The sequence below is a fragment of the Mustela lutreola genome, chromosome 4 (assembly GCF_030435805.1).
Source record: "Mustela lutreola isolate mMusLut2 chromosome 4, mMusLut2.pri, whole genome shotgun sequence".
Taxonomy (NCBI): domain Eukaryota; kingdom Metazoa; phylum Chordata; class Mammalia; order Carnivora; family Mustelidae; genus Mustela; species Mustela lutreola.
Genome location: NC_081293.1, coordinates 7,814,947 through 7,837,957, shown reverse-complemented (window position 1 = coordinate 7,837,957; position 23,011 = coordinate 7,814,947). Strand labels below are relative to the sequence as shown.

Sequence of the window (23,011 nt, the reverse complement as noted above, 5' to 3'; positions counted from 1 at the left end):
ACTGCAGACATTTTTGGCTGTCCCAACTGGAAGATGCGTGTGCCACTGACAACGGATGGACAGAGACCAGCGATGCTGCTAACCGTGCTGCAACACACAGGACAATACCACCGTATCAGAAAGAAGTGCCCCGGGGCACCTGGGTGGCTCAGTCAGTTAGGCGTCAGCCTTTGGCTCAGGTAATGATTCCGGGATCTTAGGATTGAGCCCCCCATCGGGCTTCTTGCTCAGCACAGAGCCTGCTTTTCCCTCTCCTTCTGTCCCTCCCCTCCACGTAGGCACTCTCGCTCTTTCTCTCTCTTAAATCAATAAAAGCTTTTTAAAAAAATTTTTAAAAAGAAGATGTGCCTCATCCAACATGTCAGCTGTGCCAAGATTGAGATTATCTGGTCGCACGCTAAGCAGAAAAGAACAGAGATGCCACAGAGCCTGGGATTTTCACCCCGAGAGAATCACAGAATGTGGAGGAGGTACCCCCCTGCTATTCGACCACAGTCTACTTGACTCAGACTTGGAATTAAATTTTGGGCTTCTGGTTTTGCCAGCCTGGGTATTTTGCTTCTGCTGCCAATCTCAGCTCTTCCCGAGCACACCAGACATTCAATTAAATGCAGTAAGGTGTCAGGGGATTGGAAGGCCCTTTCCAAAGCTGACTCACAGGGAAGTGACAGCCACCTCTGCAAAATCAATTATGAATGTATAAAGCAAGCGCCTGGAAGGATTCAGTGAGAGAGGAGGGGCCAGTCCCCGAGGTGCCACCAAATTTCAGCACAGCGCAATCCGTGACGTCAGTACGACGTCTGAGAGACCAAGAGAAGGGTACACTCATCCTTTTCTGTTCGAAAATGCAGGAAAGACTTCATAAATGTTGGAGAAATTTCTATCAGAAGTTGTTGTAATAAAAAGTGAGATTCCTTAGAGTACAAATTAGTCTTGAAAACACTACTAACGTGGAATGATACTTTGTACTATGGGGCTCAATAAATTAAGAATTAATGTAATTCTCTCTAGGCAATTAAGTCATATTCATCATTTCTTTACCTTAAAAACAACAACAACAATGTATCTAACAGACTAAATTTTGCTTAAGATAAATGTGGAAATCACTATATCCAAAACAAACAGAAAATCTGATACTATCCTTTTAAGATCAAATGGGATTTTTCTGAGCTGCCTGGGTGGCTCAGTCGGTTAAGTGATGACTCTTGATTTTGGCTCAGTTTGAGATCTTGGGGTGGTGAGATCGAGCCCCAGTCAGGCTCTGTGCTGAGTATAAAGCCTGCTTAAGATTCTCTCTTCCTCTCCTTCTGACCCTCCCCCAGTCTCTCTCTCTCTAAAACAAAACAAAAAACAAATGGGATTTGTCTGTTTCAAGATGATAGAGTAAATGTTGATTTCTGTGCACTTTTCTCAAAAATTCCCTCCAAAGAAAACAAGATAAAGAAATACAACCTTGGTCTCTGACAAAACTAGAAAACATTTATAATCTCCAAATTACAATATATGAAGACAGAAATCAGATGGAGGAGTCCCGAATGACTCAGCAAGAGGAGAAGCAAGCCACCCAGGGCTTTCATTTAAAAAGCTCAGAAACTAGACTCCTAGGTAGCTGGAAAGGCGAGGCAGGGCTGAAAACAGGTAACTGATTCAAAACATGTATATAAAAAAAACGGATTCCCACAGAGCTCTTTCTACAGATCTCCCCACCCCACAGAAGACCTGAAATTCTTCTCTTAAAAAAACAAACAAACAAACAACAACAGCAACAACAAGCAATCCTAGAGGCTCTGGATTTGGGGGCTCCAGACTCAGGAAGAAGGTGTGATATGATAGCTACAAACAGGGAACTTGGTCAGTGGGTAGCGGCAAATTGAAAAGTAAGATGCCCTGGCCCCCTCCTCCTTCCAGCTCCAGGACACAAGGCAGCCAGGCTTCCAACAAACAGAAATTAAATAAACTGAAAATGTAATGGGGAACAGAAGAAAATCTCAAAGAAATTATAATGACTATTCCTTGACAAAGAAGCTCTTGTTGGCATAAAACAAAAGAAGGATATTCTTAGAAAGGAAAAAGGAGCTCTTGCAATGTGAAAACCCCAGAAACAATGGGCAATCAAAGAAAAATAAGAAGAGTGGAGGAGGAAATTACAAAAAAAAAAAAAAAAAAAAAAAAAACCAACTACAAGCGAATAATGTCCCAGATCTGTAAGGTCGAAGTCTCCCGAATGCTAAGAATCCACTATGATGAATAAGACCCACACCCAGACATATCTTTATAAAACTTCAAAACATCACACATAAAGAGAAGATGGTAGAAGCTTCCAAAGAGAGAACAAAAAATAAAGCAAATATTTAAATCCAAGCCAAAGGAATCAGCACGGTATCAAAATTCTTGGTAACAACATCGGAAGCTCAAAGATTGGAGGCATAATGACTTCAAAATTCTGAAGGAAAAGACTTTTCAACCCATGAGTTTTACACTTGGCCAAACTGTCCATTGCGATGGTAAAATGAAGACATTTCGGATTCACAGATCCTCAAAAAATTTCTCATGCACCAATTCCATAAAGCTGTAAAATGAACGCACTCCACCAAAATGAGGCAGAACACCAAAAAGGAGAGATGAGATCCAGAAATCAAGGGTGCCCATATAGGAAAGAATTTCCAGAATGAGGGAGGAGATAGTCCCAGGAGAGCAACTGTATAAAACCCAGAAAGCAAGCCATTCACAACATAGCAGGTCAAGGGCTTCTGAAGGAATGTCTTACAGAAACATAAAAAACAATGGTGAAACAACACTGAGCAGCTTTGACCTTGTAGAAAATTGTTATTAAAGGCTATTTTAGAGACACAGACCTATTACAGGGTATGGGAAATGTTTTTTAAAAATACAAACAGCTCTAGGAAAACAAGAAGTTGTCAAGAAAGGATACAGAGTGTGTCTCCCTTGGCTCAAACTGCACACTATTTCTTGGCTCAAGTATCAAGCACTATTGACACAGTCCTACTAATGAAAACCTTTAATGTAGATTTACCAAAATTTGAGATACAATTTTACTGGAAGGATTAAAGAGGTTAAGGTGAAGAGATCATAAAAATGAGCTGAAATTTTCATCCTCTATAATATGAATTCTGAATAAAAAGTCATAAATGTACAAACCAATACTTATCAATACGTGCATATTATTTATAAATAAATATTTGGGGCACCTGGGTGGCTCAGTCGGTTAAGCATCCAACTCTTGGTTCCAACTCAGGTCATGATCTATGTATGGGTCATGAGACTGAACCCTGCAATAGGCTCTACACTGGGCATGGAGACTACTTGAGATTCTCCCTCTCCCTCTGCCTCTGCCCCTATGCCCACCTACCACTAAAAAAAAAGAAAAATAAAAAGAAAGAAAGAAAGAAAGACAGACAGACTTAAATTCCCAAGGAAGAATTAAAAGGAGTTTGGAGCAGTTGCCTCGTTCACAGCATGTGACGGCTTCAGGGGGTGGGTGGGTGTGAGAGAGAACTGGCAAGGCATCTTTGTTTTTTGTTTTTTCCAATTTTATTGAGGAATAACTGACAAATATAATTACATATTTAATAAATTACATGACTATATCAGGCATAAATATTTGCTCTACTTAAAGTGTACAGTGTACATATACATTGTGGAATGATTACCAAGATGGGTAATTAACACATCCATCACCTCCGCGTTAACTCTTCATGTGCTGAGACTGCCTAAGATGGGCTCTCAGCAACTTTCGAGTGTACGGTACCATACTATTAACCACAGTCACCCTGTTGTGCATTAGATCCTCTGACCTTGCTCCCCTTATAATTGAAAGTCAGTCCCCTTTGTCTCATAGCTCCCCACCTTGCCCACCCCAGTCCCTGGTAACCACCATTCTCTTGGTTTTTTGTTTTTTTGTTTGTTTGTTTGTTTTAAAGATTTTATTTATTTATTTGATAAGGAGAGACTGTGAGAGAGGGAGCACACACAGGGAAGTGGGAGTGGGAGAAAGAAAAGCGGCTTCCCTCTGAGCAGGGAGCCCAGTGCAGGGCTGGGATCACGACCCAAGGAGAAAGCAGACGCCCAACGACTGAGCCACCCAGGTGCCCCTCTCTTGTTTCTTTTTTTTTTTTTTTTTTTAAATCATCCTTTAACACTCTGATTTCTCAAATGACTTGCTTACAAAACTGATAAATACATATTTTAATTTTAAAAAGTGAAGGGAATAGAGGGCAAGTGGCATAAAGTCTGGTTTGTTTACTCTTCCATTTTCCAGGTGTCTACAGAGCTCCTGCTACATGCTAGGCATCATGAAAAGTGCTCTGCCTTAGGCATCTATAGGAAACAATGAATCTCAAAATTACTATGCTGTTGTAAAATCACTGATCTGCACTGTAATTCATAATCATGGGCTGCCTCTGTACAGAAGCATCTGGAATGAATTAAAAAGTTATATTCAACTGAATATAACTATTTAGCAATTCCAGGATAATTGACTTACAGCTGCCACTGTGCAGACAGAGCCCAGGACTATCTGGACAAAAACAGAATAATGTGGCAGTTATTTTAAAATCTCTTGGAGAAAATCTTAGAAGCATTGGCTGAAATCTTACATGTTACTAACAAGGTACCTCCATGGGGGGGGGGGGTACCTAAAAATGTTAGATGTGACATATGATTAGCAGAGTTAATCTCCCATATAAGTAAGGGCCATCATCTGGCCAGAATATCTCCTTCAGGAACCTCTGTGATAGTCCTTTGATAAACCCATAGAACCTCCCAGGGACAAATCTGATCCTTCTGCAAATCAGCAGAGTATCGTGCCCTACTTCAGACCTCAGTCATCAGGATTGCTGGTTGAAAAGAAATATTCATTGTTTTTGAAGCGATTGCTAAACCCCAAAATCCAAGTCTTAAATAGTTCCTTATGCTGGTCAAGAAAAACAATAAATACCTAGAGCTTGAAATTTAAAATATTTTAAAGTAAACATTAAAAGTAAAAAGTAAACATTTAAAGTAAATTCTATATGTAAGTGGCTCATATACTATAAGCCACTTGTTAAAAAAAAAAAAAAAAAAAACTCACTTTGTTTCAGGTTTGTATCACTGAGACCTGTGGTTGAATTCCCTCTATGATACAACCTAACTTTTCTTCCACTAACAACTGAGTGGTCAGCTTAGCCTATTGACAAATGTTCTTTGTGGTCATGAGTCATCAGCTTTTCTCAGATATTGTATTTTTCCTGTTTCTTTTGTTGGTGCTTCATGTTTGACTACTGAGCTGTTTTCTTGGCTTTCAGGCCACCCCTCCTCTGAAATAATTATTTTTTATTGAAACTATAAGAGCTTTTTACTCTTTCTCTATGTACTTTTTTGGGGGATTGTTTGTTTTTGGTTGTTCTGTGGTTGTCGCTTCAAGTTTTTATTTAAATTCCGGTTAGTTAACATACAGTGTGGTATTAGTAGCAGATGTAGAATTTGGTGATTCAATACTTCCCTAGGTCCCCCCATCCCTCCCCCCACCGTGCTCATCCCAAGTGCCCTCCTTAATCCCCGTTGCCCATTTCATCCACCCCCTTGCCCACTTCCCCTCCAGAAACCCTCAATTTGTTCTTTCTAGTTAAGAGTCTGTTTCCTGGTTTGCCTCTCTTTTTTTCCCCTATGTTTATCCGTTTCATTTATTTATTTATTTATTTTAAGATTTTACTTATTTGAGAGAGAGAGCAAGGAGAGAGGCAGAGGGAGAAGGAGAAGCAGGCTCCTTGCTGAGCAGAGAGCCCGATGAGGGACTTGATCCCAGGACCCTGGGATCATGACCTGAGCCGAAGGCAGTGGCTTAACACACTGAGCTACCCTGGGGACCATCACTTTCATTTCTTATCCTTTTTTAAAGGTGCATCTTTGTTTCAGTGGTTAATTTAGTAACTATATAACTTACATAACATACCTTTGTGCTAAAACCAAGCAATTGCACTACTGGGTATTTACTCCAAAGATACAGATGTAGTGAAAAGAAGGAACACATGTACCCCAATGTCCATAGCAGCAAGGTCCACAATAGCCAAACTGTGGAAGGAGCTGAGATGCCCTTCAGCAGACCAGTGGATGAAGACGATGTGCTTCACATATACAATGGAATATTACTCAGCCTTCAGAAAGGATGAATACCTATCATTTGCATCAACATGGATGGAATTGGAGGGGATTATGCTGAGAGAAATAAGTCAGGCAGAGAAAGTCAATTATCATATGGTTTCACTCATATGTGGAGAAAAAGCAATAGCACGGAGGACCATAGGGGAAGGGAGGGAAAACTGAAGGGGGAGAAATCAGAGCGGGAGATGAACCATGAGAGACTATGGACTCTGGGACACAATCTGACGGTTTCAGAGGGAAGGAAGGTGGGAGGGAGGGGGTAACATGGTGATGGGTGTTGAGGAGGGCACGTGCTGTGATGAGAACTGGGTGTTGTACTTAACTAATGAATCCCTGAACACTACATCAAAAACTAACTATGCACTATACAGTGGTTAACTGAACATAAAAAAAGAATACTTTTGTGCAATATGCTTATTCTATATATCAAGCAAATCTATTGGTGCCATTTTTCCAACAGCATTTGGTTATTTCATGTCTCTGTGTCACATTTTGGTAATTCTCACAGTATTTCAGACTTCATTATTATCACATTAGTTACAGTGGTCTCTGACCAGTGATTATGACTCCCTGAAAGCTCAGATGACAGTCAGCATTTTTTAGTAATAAAGTATTTTTTAAGTAAGGTATATACTTTATACTTTTAAGTAAGGTATATACTTTACTTTTTTTTTTTTTAAAGATTTTATTTATTTATCAGAGAGAGAAGGGGAGAGAGAGTGAGCGAGGGCAGACAGAATGGCGGGCAGAGGCAGAGGGAGAAGCAGGCTCCCTGCTGAGCAAGGAGCCCGATGTGGGACTCGATCCCAGGACGCTGGGATCATGACCTGAGCTGAAGGCAGCTGCTTAACCAACTGAGCCACCCAGGTGCCCCAGGCATATACCTTACTTTTAAGTGCTGCTGCCCACTTATGAGACTAAGGTATAGTGTAAACATAACCTATATATACTGGGAAGCCAAAAAGTTCATTTGACTCCCTTCATGGAAATATTCACTTTATTGAGGTGGCCTAGAACCAAACCCACAATATCCAAGAGGTATCTCTTTGCCAGAATTAAAATTATTAAGAATCGAAGAGAAGGATATTTTCATATCTGAAATATGATGGTAAAGCAGGAGAACAGATACATGATTTGATTGTTTATCTCAAGTTTCAGTAAAACTTAAAAATAAATAAGATAATAAATAATAATGATAAATAAAATAAAATAAAAATAAATAAATAATAATACTTGAAAATAAGATATATCCCAAAACAATGCCCAAGCCCTAAGTTCAATAAATTTTACTGCATACTCACTCATGTGTCCACACCCAGATCAAGACATAGAACACGACCAATTTGCCACAGCCCCCCTTTGGCCACCTCTCAGTGTCACCTGCCCCCCAATGATAACCTCTACTCTGACTTCCAGATTGGCTTTTCTGTTTTTAAACTCCATGTAAATGAATCTTACCATAACTACTCTCTTCTACTGGCTTCTTTTGCTCAGTGTTCTATCTGTGAGATCAATCCATATTTTCACAGGTAGCAATAACGTACTCTTTTTTGCTGGTGTGTAATAGTCCATCGTGTGCACACAGAGTGACTTATTCATCATATGTCAATGGGTATGTGTCTTATTACCATTTGGGGCTGTCATGAATGGTGGTGCCACGGACCTACCTGTCCCTGCCTTATCATGTGCACGCAAATGCATTTCTTTCAGGCATAAGAGTGAATTAGTCAGATGAACAGGTATTAGAGAGTTGAACATAAATAGATATCCCAAAAACATTTCCAAACCTGTGCTATTTTACATTTTTAGCACTGTTTACAAGTGTCTATTGTCCCACTTCTTTGCCTACACTTCATACTGTCCCTTTTCCTTAAAGCCATTCTGGTGCCCATGTGTCTTATCTCATTGCATGTTTTGTATTTTCTCGATGACTAATAAAAGAGAACACCTTGTCTTATTCCCTAAAACCACAGGGCCTTTGTACATACCATTCCCTTCGACCTGGGATTCTTCTTCCCCCTCCAGCAATCCTTTGTCTGATAACCTCTTGGCTTCTCATCCTGCTTCAAGTGTTAGCCCAAGTACCCACCCACAGGGAAGTCTCCTCGATCTACAGTCTGAGGCAGGTTCAGTGGGTTAGAGAACTGCATTGTTGTGCCTCCAAAAAGATCACATCCTCCAAAATGATATATACAAATCCGAACCCCTGCATCTTCAGAGTGTGACCTTCTTTGGGAAAGGGGTCAAGGCAGATCAAATCAGTGCAGAGGAGGTCAGACTGGAGTAGGCTGGGCCCTAAATCTGATGACGGATGTCCTTACAAGGAGGGGAAATCTGGACAGAGACAGACACACACAGAGGGAAGATGGTGGGGGGACCCCCCTGTGACCCTGGAGATTGAGATGTGGATGGTTCAACTATCAGCCCAGGGACCCCAATGGGATAGCCAGGCCACCAAGGCTGGAGGAGGCACAGAAGGAGCCTGGCCTCATTCCCAGAGGCCCTGGAGGGAGAGCAGCCCTGCTACCACTTGGAGGTTGGCCTTCCAGCCTCCAGAATCGTGACAGAATAAATCCCTGTTGTTTTAAGCTGCCGAGTGTGCAGAGCTTTTGCAGTTGCCAAGGAAACGAATATGCGGGGCTTCCTTCTGAGCGCTTAGCCCAGGCTCTAGTCCCACCCCCCCTGGTAATCTTTCTTTTTAATAGCCTCACTTCCCCCATTCATTATGAGAGCCCAAAAACACCAGAGGCATTCTTGACCCCCTTTCTTATGTCTCACACCCCTCATCCAGACATCATCCGGCCTTATCCTGCTTTCAAAACAGCCGAAGTACAACCACCTCCCACCACCACCGCCATCTGGGGTGCCGAAGCCAAGCCACGCCCCAACAGGCCTCCCTGCTTCCACACTGATCCCCTAAGTCAACAGAGCAACTGGGTGTGTCCTGCTCACCTGGAAATCAAGGCATGTCATTCCTGCACCCAGCAACTTGCCAGGCTCCCCCGACTGACCTAAGAACAAAAGTCAAAGGCAAAGTCCTTCTACTGCTCCCCCGCCCCCGGCAAGGCTCACCCTGCTCTAGCCACAGCGGCCTCCTGCTCCTCCAGGGGAGCGCCACACAGGCAGTCACCACAGGACCTTTGCTCAAGACATTCCCACTGCCTGGAGGTCTCCTCCCACAGCTGCCTGACTCCCTGATGACCTCCTTTAAGCCAACTCAGCCTCAGTACCGACTCCTCAATGAAGCCACCCATGCATGCCTTTAACGACAGCCCATCCCCTCCCCAGAGCCTGCCCTCCTGACCCCCACTGCCAGCTCTGAATTTGGTGTGTTTTCTCTCCATAACACTCACCACCTTCTGCTGCTAGAAAAGCTCTATTTTATTACATTCCCTGCTTTCATGTGCCTCCCCCACTAGCACAGAAGCTCTCGGAGGGCAAGGATCTGTGTCCGCTGGGTCTCTGAAGTATCCCGAGCACCTAGACAAGGCCCAGCTCATGGCAGGTCCTCCCTAAATATTTGCTCAACTATGAGGACCGTTTCTATTCTTGCTCCCACTGGAGGTGGTTTGTGTTCGTGAAATCAATCAGTCGACGTGTCCCCTGGTCCATGGAAGTGTCTGCTCTGATATTTCTCTTCTCTCTTCTCCTCTCTCCGTCCCTCTCTACCATCCCCTCCTCACGCAGGCTTCTCCACCTGTTAGCACTGTTAGGAGGCCCAGAACACCGACTGCCCCCCACCCCGTCCACATCCCCGAGACAGCCAGGCCGGCCTGCGCGGGGCGGGACAGACCACCCAGAGGGCCCGTCCCCATGAGTCAGTATCTGCGGAGGCTCCTGTCAGGTGAATGGATATGAGGCCCCCACCCGTAACTGCTGGTGACCCTCGGGCCCCTCTGGGGTACTAGAGGGGTACTAGACGGTACTCAAGCCGGTGGTTAGGGCAATGAGTTCCAGGATGATGCCAGCTGAGGCCACAAGCAGAACACACTGAACCTTCTCGTGGGTACCGGAGATAACCAAGGGCGAAAATCCGGCCAGAAACCTTGAAGGGGAGTCTCTGCTCGGCTCTCATTAGCTGTGGGGCTGGGGCAGGCCATTTAACCTCTGACTTCAATTCCCTTATCTCCAAAACAGAGTTTCCCTCCGGGTATATTGAAGATGAAATAAAATATCAATTTCATGAGATTTAGTAAAATAGTCAAGAAAATTCACATAAGCAAGTAACAAGATCCACATCTGAACCAGAAAGGCCTGTGGTTCCTTAATAATCTATGGTGCCCAGGCCAGGGAGCCCCAAAGGGCCCCTTCCTTTCGTTTCCCTGTTCTCCTACTCTTTGCCCTTCTCCCACTCGGGTGTTTATGACACAAGCTTCTGGAGAATAAGAACCGTGCGTTATCACCATTCTGGTAAATTCCCCTTTTCAATTTTCCAAGAGACTCATGATTTAGAATGTTTGGTCCTGTTATTCCCATAAAAATCCAAACATCCAAAATTCCAGCATCCTGGCCTCTAAACATTGTCTCCCAGACTGCTTCTTAAAGCCACACAGAGCAGAAAATCCCTTTATCAGAGAAAGCAGGACATTCCTCAGTTTGGAAGCCACCCCTACTAGGATTCCTTCTGCCTCTGGTGCACCTCGCATACTCCCAGCTCCCCGCCAGGCCCTGGAGAGTTAGAGCAGCATTGTGAGCCAGGAACAGCCTGGAGGCCGAGCGCCCAGAGAAGCCGGATGACTGGGTGCGACAGACAGGCTGTGGGGCCAGAGGACTCTGGGTGCAGAGGACTCCAGTGATAAGCAGGAGTTGGGTAGACACGGGATGACACCGGAGAAAACAGTGCTACCCCAGGTGGCCCTCACATTTGGACAAAATAGGGCACCAGGTGTCTCAGGGCCAAAGGTGACAGAGAGACAGACAATAGGACCGGCCCGCACACATCCGCTTGGACACCAGAATGAAACCTGGTTCAATGTCCCATAACCAACTTCAGGCCTTCCTGGGGTGGGGTGGGGCAGGGCAGGGGAGGGGTGCATCTGAAGCCACAGGCATCGGCTATCTTCAAGGCTTCCGCCTCATTTCAGGTACAAGAAGATCATCTGAACGTTGGAAGTGGATCTTAGTATCAGAATCCAGGTGTTCCAGAGAATTCCTTGAGGGTAAGGACTACCAAGAGGAGCTGCGGCTGGTTTCACAGCAGCACTGAGAAATGGCTCGGACAGAGGCTGTCATTATAACCAAACATTCCCTACTGAGAGACAGACCAGCTGTGAACTTCTCTCGGGGGTCAAACTCCAGTGAGACAAGACATGGGCCACAGAATGCCACAGGACCATGAGCAGGCACCACAGAGACATCTGTGGGTATAGGGTGGCAAGTTTTTTCTTGTGACCTCAAAATGTCAACTCTTTCATCAAAACTCTGATCTGCATCGACTATCTCGTAGTCCCGGCTCCAGGAAGGAAATCGAGGTGACATCCTGAGTTCCAGCCACGCCCTTCGGGTCCATGTCAGGCTCTTACTCACCAACCTCAGCTGTAGAGTCTTGAGAAGGAAATCGAAACCCAGTGGTCTGAAGTGGCAAGTGCTGCTCTAATTTGCTCAAGGATTTGCAGCAATGAAGGCAGCCAACATACCAATGGGTCGGGGCGGGGCAGGGGGATCACTCAGGGAGTGGCACGGTCTCGGACTCCACTTTGTTCAGTTTATGAGCCATGGGAAATCTTGTGGGGTCTTCAGAAGATTCTGCAAGGAGAGGACATGTGACAATCTGTCATTAAATGACCCATCTGGGTGGAGAGCCACCTCCTCAGACCGACTAGAGGCGAACGATGATCCAAGAGTGACGGTAGAGCTCACCGCTGAAATGTTCTCCTTGAGACATCAGGTGTTCGGTTCTGCTCTGCCTGTGGCTGCTCCTAGAGCAGAAGCCCGCGGTTGTTTCCAGATGAGAGCGCGCGCTCCCAAGTGGGTCGGTGTTAGAGGATTCCAGGTAGGCTGGAAGGACAGTCACAAGTGAAGACAAGCCTTTGCCCTCCTGCGGAACTGGATCTCTTCCTGGATTTCCTGAAAGATCTATCTTCCCTCGGCATGAAGAAATGTGAACCGTGTTGTGTTTTTTTTTTTTCTCTAAACTTATATTATTAAATAAACATCAGGAAAATTCTACTTGTTAAAAAAAAGAGGTTATAAGTGGAGTTATAAGGTGCTTTTATTCTTCCAAACTCTTCTGCTTAAAATGAGGAAAAAAGAGTGCCACAGACTGACTGTGCTTGTTCCCTCCAAGTTCGTCTGTTGAAACCAAGCCCTAAGGCGATGGTTTTAGGAGGCAGGGTCTCAGGGAAGGGACAGGGTCATGAGGGTAGAGACTTTGTGAGTGGGATTAGAGCCCTTATAAAGGAGGGCTCCGGAGCCCCTAGTTCCTTCCACCACCTGGGAACACAGAAGAAGGTGAAGGAGCTGGTCATCTACGAACCAGGAAGCCAGGTCCTCTCCAGACACCCAGTCCACCAGCATCTTGACCTCGGACTTCCCAGCCTCCAGACCCATGAGAAAGAAGCCTGTGTAGTGTACAAGCCCTGGAGATGGGAGATGGTTAGAGCCGCTCAAGAGGACGAAGGCAAAGAAAAGAATGTCTGCTGTAACGCGGAAAACACAATTCTGGAAAAGCTCCGTCCGGGCACTCTGAAAAACGAGGTCACAGGAAGATTAAGAGTTCAAGCCAGAATACTCAAAATCTATGGAATCGGAAGATTAAAAAAAAAAAAAAATCAATCCTAAAAAACCATGGCACACTTAAGAACAAACATGAGCAGCTTAAAACAATGGAATACAGCCACAGTGATAGGACTGGACTTAGAAAAAGAAACTGCAAGTGAAGCAGCACGCTGGAAGGGGGTGGGAGGAATGAGGAAGCAGCCAAGCCGCGGGGACAAGGGTGAGCGGGGAAAGGAATCAAGCCACAAGCACCCAGAAATAGCGCACACGAGCCCCCTCGGGTGCAGACGGGTGCAAACTCGGCATTTGGAACTCGCTGAAGACAATTCTTTCTTCACTCTGGGGCATCCTCACATTGTGAGAAGGTGGCAGTGCCGGTGGCGGGGCCTTGATTCACTGATGCAGACACCAAGCCTCAGACAAGGGGGCCTCCGCCTAGAGCCGCTGGGCTGATCGTGGGCGGAACCGGGACACGCGGCAAACCGGGCGCGCGGGGACCGCAGCGGAGCCTGCGGGGCTGGGCCACTCCGCTCACGTCCTGAACCGCGGCAGCTGAACAGTTTCTAATTCTGACACCTTGACGTTTCTAGCACATCAAATCCCATTAGCGGGACACACCTACAAAATACTCCTGAAGCCAGAAGAGAGGATATTTTTAACCTTCACTTCAAATGGCATGTGTGGGAAGGTGTGTTTTAGAACACCTGTTGGCTACAAAATCAGGCTTCATGGGGGCTGATTCGGGAAGTTAGAACCACAACAGGAGCCCCGACCTAGTCATTATGTCCCCGTGGGGGCCGTGCTGAAGGCCCTCACACAGCTTACAGGCAACACTCTGCTCTCTGCGGTTAACCCCACCTCAACCGCAGGGGTGGGGGACACCCAAGGGTTGGGGGGCAGTGGCTGGCCTGTCAAAGCAGCTACCTCACATTGTAAGAGCACGTGCAGAGATTTTGTTCTCAGGGCATTTGGGGAAATGGTAGGGCCCTGGAGAAAAATAATAAATCCGCATAAGGACAAACAGCCCTAAAGAGGTTTTCAAGGACTCTCCGACTTCCTCTTGCCTGAAGTCAGGAGGGTGGGTCTGTCCACACTTGGGCTCAGGGTGCCTGCCTTCTCCCTGGGCTGTGCAAAGGATGAAGTAGCCAGGAAAGATGACAAGGACCAAAGGACAGCCCAGCCAGCTGCTCCCTGCTGATGATGGTCCAGCAAGGGGATGCCCTGTGGGGCGCAGTAAAGGCAAGGCAGGTCTTCACCTGAACCCCTCTGGGCACGTCCTGAGTGCCGAGCAACGTTCTGGGCTGGGAGGAGGGGAGAGGAGAGGCCAAGCCCCTTCTAACCTGGGGATTCTGCTCAAGGAGGGGCAGGCAAATAACACCCAAGGAAACAAGTCACCCACATTCAGGGAGGGACAGCACCCCATAAGAATTAAGAGGGGACAGTAGACAGTCACACAAGCCTGGCTGGGAGTTTCCAAGAGAACTTAGAAGCTACAAACCGAAAAGTGAAATGATCCAGCAAATGTTTTAAAATTATAAATCACCTAACTTCACTGCTCGACAAATCCTATGAGTTCTTAGGACTCCTTCTCTGGTGAGGCAGTGACAGCTTGGAGCCATAAGATAATAGTTCCAAGGCCCCAAAATCCAGAAGTGTCAAGGCCAAAGTCTGAACTCCACGTGCCTAGGACCCCCACACTATGACACCCCCCCCCCACCATGCTCCATCCGCCCACTCCAGGAGTCAAATTCCCAACTGGAACAACATGACCCCCCCACCCATCCCCACCAACAAATTCAGGACTAACAGGGCCTTCCAAATTTTGACTGAAAGCACGGGTAACTGTGAACACTTCCTCTTTAACAAAGATAACTGCACTTACAGAGAGAACGTTCAAGGTGTTAGCTGAGAGCAAGTCTCACTGCTGCAGGAAAACAGGCCCACAGCCATTGGGACGCAGCCCCGCGAGCCTTCACTTAGCTTCCACGGAAGCCGGGACCCTGTTCACTGAGCTGCAGGCGCTCACGTCCCTACGGGTCATTGAACCTGGAGACTTTATCCTCTTGAGAAACACAAAGTCCAGTTGTGCACAGCCCAAAGTTTCTTATCAGCTGTCATTAAAGAACAGCCCTACTTACACAAACCAAACTTGGGACTTTGCTAATGTTGGTTCTAGAAACATGCTGCCGGAATCCTGGCCTGCAAAGTGCTACCGGTTGAGCGGCTTCAGGCTCCGTGGCTGGGGCTGAGTGTGGCCGGAGGACAGAAGAGCGGGCGCAGCGAGCCAGGGCCCGGATCACACACCCCTGAGCCCGAGAGCTCCTGGTCAGGGGCCTCACCCGCCCTTGCCGGTCCCCAGCGGTGCAGCAGCCGCCTGCAGCATGCTTTCGGGGACCGCCGAGAGCATGAGGTGTTGGCGTGGCACTCAGGCGGCCCAGGTCTCAGGGATGAAGGACCACGTCCCTCCCGGGAAGCTGGAGGAGACGGCGCATGCGCAGACAGGGTTTGAAGCGCACGGAATTACAGAGCAGCCAGGAGAGATGCTGAAATACCGAGACACACACAGGACAGAGGGTGACCAAATGCTGAACTGGGAAGGGAGGGAATGGCAGGAGCTGAGCAGGAGGCAAAAGGCCCCCTGCATGGGCCGGTGCTACAGCGCCCCTCCCCAACAGAGACGCCAACTCCCTAACCCTGGGACCCGGAAACACTTGGGCTATCTGGTAAAAGGAAACGAAGCTTGCAGATGGAATTAAGGTTGCTTGAGATGGGAGGTGATCCTGGAGCATCCACGAGGGCCCAGTGTCATCGCGAGCTCCTTAAAAGTGGAAGAGGGAAGCAGAAGAAGGACCCAGAGGCTTAGGAAGAATGCAGGCACCTCTAGAAGCTGGAAATGACAAAGACCCAGACCCTCCCCTCCAGCTCCAGAAGGAGCATGGCCCTGCCCACACCGTGATTTAGTCCCGGGGGCTTCTTCCTCCAGAACCGGAAGAGAGTAAGAGTGCAAGTGGCCCATGTGGCTGCGTTTATGATACGATGTGGCTGCATTTATGATACGATGTGGCTGCATTTATGATACGATGTGGCTGCATTTATGATACGATGTGACAGCAGCACGAGGAGTCGATCCTCACGGATCCTGCAGGACTTACGCAGCCTGGCACGATGGAGGGCAAGGGGTGGCCGGCAGGGGGACCTGCCGGAGGAAAGGCAAGAAGCCAAGAACTGCGCGGTGTATCAGCTGTGCAGGGAGGAGCTCGCCTGCCTGGAGCAGGACCGTCACAATAGTGAAGGCCAAGGTCGCGTGACCCTTGAGCCTCAGAGAAGGAGGCCAAGACATGAGGTGCTGGGCCCAAGAGAGCCACGAAAGGTCTGACCTGGGGAGAGCCGCAGAACAGCCTGGAAGGGGTGTAGGTGCTGGTGAGAAGCACTGGTAGAGGGGAAGACGACAAAAGCCAGTGGCTGCCGATGTGGCTGGGGGTCAGCGCCCTCCTCCTGCCCAATCCAGACAGATGACATGAAGGGGCAGAGCCCAACAGGTGGAGGCAGGCCGACCCGGCTCCGGGTACCAGCAGCCTTTGCACTAAGGGCTTTTTGCAGAAGACACATAGCCTGAGTGAGTCTCCTGTCAGGCTCTCTCTCTAGGATGAGCATCTGAGGCATCGCGCTTCCTGGTGGGACACGTGGGGCTAATGTTGCAACACCATGCGACCCAAGCTCAACGAATCACGGGCTGCATCTCCGGCCAGAACAACAACCAAAGCCACCAGAACCCTCCTGTGCCACTGGTACCTGGATGTTGAGTCTCCCTCGGTGTGCCCCGAGGCCGTAGCGCTTGGAGGTAGAGGCGTGAAGCTGGAAGTCTGTGATTTTTAAGGTTTCCAGACCGAGAGGTGGGCAACCTAGAAAGGACAGTGCTTGTTAAAAACAAAGACAGATGTTCAAAGGCGAGTTTCTGGTTTTCTAAATCTGGCCTCCCCTTTTCCCATTTGCCCCTGCACCGCCCCCCACCCCGGGGCATGTCCGGCATGTCCAGACAGATGCGCTCCACTCCACCGTCAACAGTGTGCCCACCGCCTTTCTTGTCGGCACTTCCTCTCGGGCTGTCTGTGCTCTGATACTCCTTCTCTCTGTTGCTGTCCCTGCTACTGTTTGAGGCTGTTTCCAATTAACGACTCAGCCAGGGAGCGCTATTGGTCAGAAATTTCGGAGCAATCCCGTGGTTGAGTTCTGCAGATTAATCAGAACGTGTTGATTTTGCTTCAGCAACTTTGGCTTTTGTATTGTGCATGCTAATGAGCAAGGCCATATAAATAGGAAAAAATAATCTATTGTTTTCCATTCTTGGCAAAACTGGCAGTTTTGAAAACAGCTACGAGCTACAGTGTGGTCCAAGGTGCTCCTGGAATAAGACGCCGGCACGTGGGCAGACCCCTGGCCAGACTCCCCATCCAGACCAGCGTCCCTACAGCTGAGAGCTTTAACAATAGCTCGGGGCCTGATCCCATGGCCTCTGGACCCCCAAGCTGTTGTTCTCACGGCGCAGCCCACCTTGGGGCTGGAAGTCTCCGAGTGATGCTATCTGTCTCCTACAATCTGACCCTGGTTAAAAAAAATACCAACTCTGGGGGAGAAGCAAAATCTATTTCTACTAGAAGCGTGAGAAATCCCTCCTGTGAGAGGCACATTTGAAAAATCTGTGCAGCTCACTGCTGAGATGGGTGTGTCCCCAGGGACCTGAGCCAGTGTGGGTATCTGTCCATCCATGACAAGCCCTGGCAGGGAACAAAAGCCCTCTGGCCTCCGGATGCTGGGGGAGATTGGCAAGACAGGAGCTGCGACTGGTGCTCTGCAGGCCTCTGGGGACAAAAGTCGGCCTGGGAGGGCTGCTGTCAGAGGGACTCAGACCCGCCAGGCCCCGAGACACTTTCTAGTCCTCCCCTTGAGTCCTCAAGGAGGAAGGCGAGGCCCAGAGACTCAGGTGAGCCTTCCTAGGCATCCCTTCCAGCAGCAGAGCTGGACCTTGGATGCTGGCCTCCAGATTCTTGGCTCCAGGCTGCGTCCTGATCCTGCCACATCTGCCATGTGGCTGCCTGGGTTGGTTCACATGCACCAGCCATCTCTGCTAGGAGGAGGGGGCAGAGGTACCAGGGCCCAGAGTGCTGAGCAGCACCAAGTGGGGAGTAACGGTGCCCCTGTTGCCCACTGACACAGCAGGAGACCCCAGGAGGCTTCAGGTGGCACTTTGAGCAATGGTGCACCTGCTGGATTCTGCCGGGGTGGGGGGGGGGGGCGCACCTCAAGTGGGGGGCCAGGGGAGCAGGGACCATGCAGTGAATGGGGGACGAGAGTGTGGATCCGGTGGGGACCACAGAATGAATGGGGAGGGCATGCAGCCAGGGTGGGATATGGCCCAGGGGATCTAGGCAGCAAGCAAGCCTGAGTGCCCAAGGCTGACCTCACAGAGGGTATTCTAGTTATCATAACCTTCCCTCACTGGGATCTGTCCTGGGCACTTTCCCAGCCTCTGGCGCACATGGGTGGAATTTCCTTGGTCCCAATGCTAAGAGAGTAATTCTCCATCATGCCTACTGGAAACTGACCAAGTGTCAGAGCACTGAGCAAAGATATTTCTCAGAAATCTACATGGCCTGCCTCCACCAGTTGTGCTTGGTCATGGAACCTGTTCATGCTGACCTAGCAGTAGCCACACCTGCCCCTCTGGGGCTCAGCCCCTGGGCTCAGGCTGTGAGATCCAGAGCCTGAGCCCCCATGCTGTCCCACAGTGGCCTCAGGATGGACAGCACCTTCTTTGCATGCTGCTCGCCTCTCTGGGCCATATCCCTCCAGCCTCTCAGAACTCAGTGGTCATTGGTAGGCACCTGAAGCCCTGGTCAAGATTCAGGGCAAGAACTGAGGGTCAGGATCACTATCTATCTGGGAGGTTAGATTCCAGAATGTTCTTCAACCTGCCTCTCAGCCCTGACCCTGACCCAGGTTCAGGGCTTCCTCAGCTAGAGATGCTGCCCACTGTCCCCAGTTCTTACCACTCTCCTACTGTTCCCCTCTCCTCCTTGTTACCTAGTCCCAGCCCACTCTGCTTCAGACACATCAGCATCCGCAGGGAAACCCACAGGCCTGGGCCCTGACGCCTCACTGGCTGGTCAGTGCTTCTGCTGGACGATTCCCTGTGTCCTGGGAGTGGCCTCTGCATCTCGATTCTGCCAGATACACCAGCTTTGGTTTCAGACCCGGACAGAGAACAGGGCACTGGCCTGTTCCCCCCCCCCCATGTCCTGGGGCTCCATTCCGAAGCCCGGTCTTCTCACATGAGCATCAGGAATTCAGAAAGGACTCACTGCCATTTCAGTGAGACTCTCTCACAGCGCTGTCCAACGTGTTCACATCCCCTGGTCCCTCCCTCTTAGCAGAAAACACAGCAGGTGCTGAATTTCAGGTACCCCATCGGGCGAACCCTCCTATTACTCATATAGGTAGTCGGGTACACAACACAAACTACATATTATTTATTAGTCAAATAACAAAGAATAACTGTTACCCAAAGCATTTCTTCCAGGAAAAGGGAGCATCCATATGCACATGCATACTTTAATTTAAAAAGGAACCAAATAAGATTGCCTATTGACCAAGATCACTCTTACATTGATAAGTGGAAGCTCCACACATCCTCTCACCAGGATACACAAAGTGGGGAAGAAAGTGCCCAGAAGAGGGGTGTTTATCGACTGCATGTCTAATATCAACCCAAAAGCTCAATGCCGGCCCTCTTGAGGGGCTCAAGCATTAGGCCCACAACGCAAGTGTGGACCCAGAGTCAGCACTGCTGTCAGCTGCCCCATCCGACAAACGTCCACTCTTGCCCACTCTTGTATGATGTGACAGTGTAGGCCAGAAAAGTCACTCCTTTGGTCCACAGCACAGCTGATGACGTCTTTGGTGAGGAGCCCAGATAAACACACACACACACCCAGACTGTACTCAAACACTGGCTTCCCTGAATCCTAATAAGGATGTTTTTTTTTTCCTTATCAGAAGACACCATCTTCAGAGAATTTGGTTTTGTTTGGAAGCTTTGTCGGTCGCCAATGCCATTACTAAAGACACAAGGCAGCCCCACACTGAGAAAGGCCACAGCAAAGTCACTGACGCATGGAGGTCGCTGGGGCATTTCTGGCTGTTAGAAACCAACAGTGGTTAATGTAAGCAGGAATGGAGATTGCTGGAGGCATAGGAGGAAGCTCCCAGAAGGGGCCAAGGCAGGGACACAGGACAGGTGCAGGGGAAGCCCCAAGAGCCCTGTCACCCAGCCCGCAGAAAGCACGGACCATGTGCCCCTGGAGGACCAGACAAATCCTGACAGCACTGCCGGCCACACCACCCTGCCTCAGTGGCTGCACCCAACGTCACACCCCTCCTCCCAGAGAGGGCCTGGCCCCCCCATCACCAGTCTGCCCAGCAAAGTCAGGTGCTGTCGGCAGGGGGTGGATGCCAGTCTCCAGCTCCCCGCTGCACATGAGTTGGAGGGGGGCATCTGGAGCCTGTGCAGCCCTGCGGGGGTGGGGGGTCCCACACCGCCCCCGCTCCCCACCCCCCACCCCCCGGTGAGATGAGTTCTCCAGCCCCACGTCCCCCTCCCCTCTTTTGGATTTTGCATTCTGCACTCCGGCTTTGGTCCCCAGGCACGGTGGCTCTCCTCCTTCGGTGACCTCCTCTCCCTCCCCTAGTCCACTCCCTCTTGGCTACTCCCGACCCAGGGTTGCTGCAGAGTAAGTCTTAGTCGGCTCGGGCTGCTGTAATGAAGCCTCATGGGCAGGAGGCTTAGACACAGAAGTTTATCGCTCGCCTGTCTGGAGGCTGGAATGCCCAGGATGAAGGCATCGGCGCGGCTGCCCTCTGCTGGGGCGGGGGGAGGGTGCTGCCTGGTTCTAAGCTGTCCCTTGTCACCCAACCACACATGGTGGCTCTCTGGGGTCCCTCTCAGGAGGGCACTAACCCCGCTCATGAGGGCTCCACCCTCAGGACAGAAGCCAAAGCCCCCGCCTCCTCAGACCATCACCTTAGGGGCTAGAATTTCAACCTAGGAATTCTGGGTGTCAGGGGGTCCCAGATATTCAGGCCCCAGCAATGATATTTCTGTTTCTCTCCTTCCTTCTTCCTGGTTCAGGGAGACTTTTCCTCCCCTGCAGCTCAGGGTTGTCACCCTCCGGCTCCCAGAGTGTCATCCTTCCCTTGCCCCTGAGCAGGTCACAAGGGTACCCCAGCTGCATCCACACAATGACAGACACCACCTCCGCCAGCAGCAGTCAAGTCGCCCATTTGAGGTTGCAACTCAGGACCCTCCCGTGAGTGTCTCTGAAGACCAGACCGTTCCACCGCCTTCCATATGGGAGGCCTGCTTGGCAGCAGAAGGCCGTCCCGCTCTGGAGGTGACTGTCATCACGGACGTGTCCCCACCGCCTTCCACAGCCCACTGCTGAAGAAGCTCTCCAAGGCTGCGGTGACTTTCTCCTCCTCCAGCAGACTGTCCCTGCACACTCAGATGGCAGAAGCCCGGGGAGGGGTCACGGAGATGCTTATGCTGTCTTTACCTGTGGAATAACCCCTCTGTCTCTCTGCCACCCCGCCGGACCTTCTCCTTCCTCAGTTCTTCCATTCCCTTCCTGCCACGACGTGCCTGCTTGACGAGGGCTTTGCCTCGATTCCCGTGACCATCAGTGAAATGTGGCTCAGCACGCATTACCACATCGCCCCCCCGCAGGGCTGGGGCACCACCACGCCCGCTCAGCTCGACACAGACACACGCTACCCCAGCTGGGGGCTCCCTGCCTCCCGGGAATCATGTTTACAACTTTTTTTTTTTAATTAATACAGTGTTTACACATAAAGTAGTGTATTTAGCACAACCTCTTTATCCTACCTGTCTTGAGCAAGGGTCGACAAGGCAAAAATCCTAGGTCAAAACCACGTTATTGTGGACAAGTTCCTAGGCCTATTGTAATGATTTATGTTGAAAGTCTGACACAGGGATCTCCACATTTAGGAAAATGAAGGGTTTTCCTATCCTGAAGGACGGGACAATGGAGGACAGCTCAAATAAGTTTGATTTAGAGCTCCTAAGTTAATTCAAAATACAGAGGACTGCAATGTCCATATTAAATACTTAACTCGGAAGAATTTCAGCATATTTCCACCTGATTCATTCTTCCCCTCTTCTTCCTACGCTGTGAACATCATCCTTAAGCCTCTTGGCAGGTCTGGTTAAGGTCCACAATGAGCAAAATGAGCTGCCCCTCTGCCAGCAAAGCAGAACAATACTGCATTAAAAAGAATACTACAGAGGACAATTAAAAAATCACTGCCAAGCACACTCAGCCGCTCGGGAGAAAGGTGCAAGTAGGAAATCGAAAACATACAGAACAGTCCAGAGGCCTCAGACCCAGTAAGGTGAGGCTTGTCTCCCCTGTTGCTACTGCACTAAAACTCCATCAGGTCCCCCATGCTGCAGAGGCCTACAGAAGGTCCCGGGGACAATTCCTCCCTCCAGCTGCACTCCAAGCTATCAAAGACCAAAGAGTCATACAAAGAAAAGGAGCCAGAAATAGCAGGCTGACCACATCTGGCCACCAGGCTCCACGACCTCAGGCCAAAGCTCCAGACCACCTCCTACTCTTTGAGGTGACATCTGGAGAACTTCAGTGACTTAGCTGATCCCCGGTTTGGGACACAATAGAGGACTGCTGCTAACATTATAACCCCAGGGGCAGAAAGCAGCCAGACAGAATCCACAGGATGAATCAGCCTCTGCATCTTCAAAATTGGAACTCGGGGAGAGGCAGACAGGGTAGAAAGGAGACAAACCATGAGCCCAGCTCTGGTCCCTGGCTTGTCCGACTACTGGAGAGGAACAAGACAGTGAGACTCAGACCAACACGAGACTTCTCACTGGTCGTCTGTGCACCGCAGGGCTCAGGAAAAACAAGTCAGAATCTAGAATCTGCTACCAGTCAACAGTCCAGGTAACTAAGGGCATTTTCAGAAATCTAATACTTAGAACATGTACCCCTTCCCACCAGAACCAGACACTCTTGCTGAAAGAACTTCTGGAATAAGGAGC

General features: G+C 49.1%; 1 protein-coding gene across 1 annotated transcript in view; it reads right to left on the bottom strand.

The window, feature by feature from the left end:
• CPXM2 (carboxypeptidase X, M14 family member 2) overlaps positions 1–23,011 on the bottom strand; it is a 127,272-nt gene that overhangs the window by 78,602 nt on the left and 25,659 nt on the right. Inside the window, exon 3 of the mRNA XM_059172912.1 lies at positions 16,669–16,778. Coding sequence (XP_059028895.1) covers positions 16,669–16,778 — 110 coding nt within the window. The remainder of the gene's footprint in view (positions 1–16,668; positions 16,779–23,011) is intronic.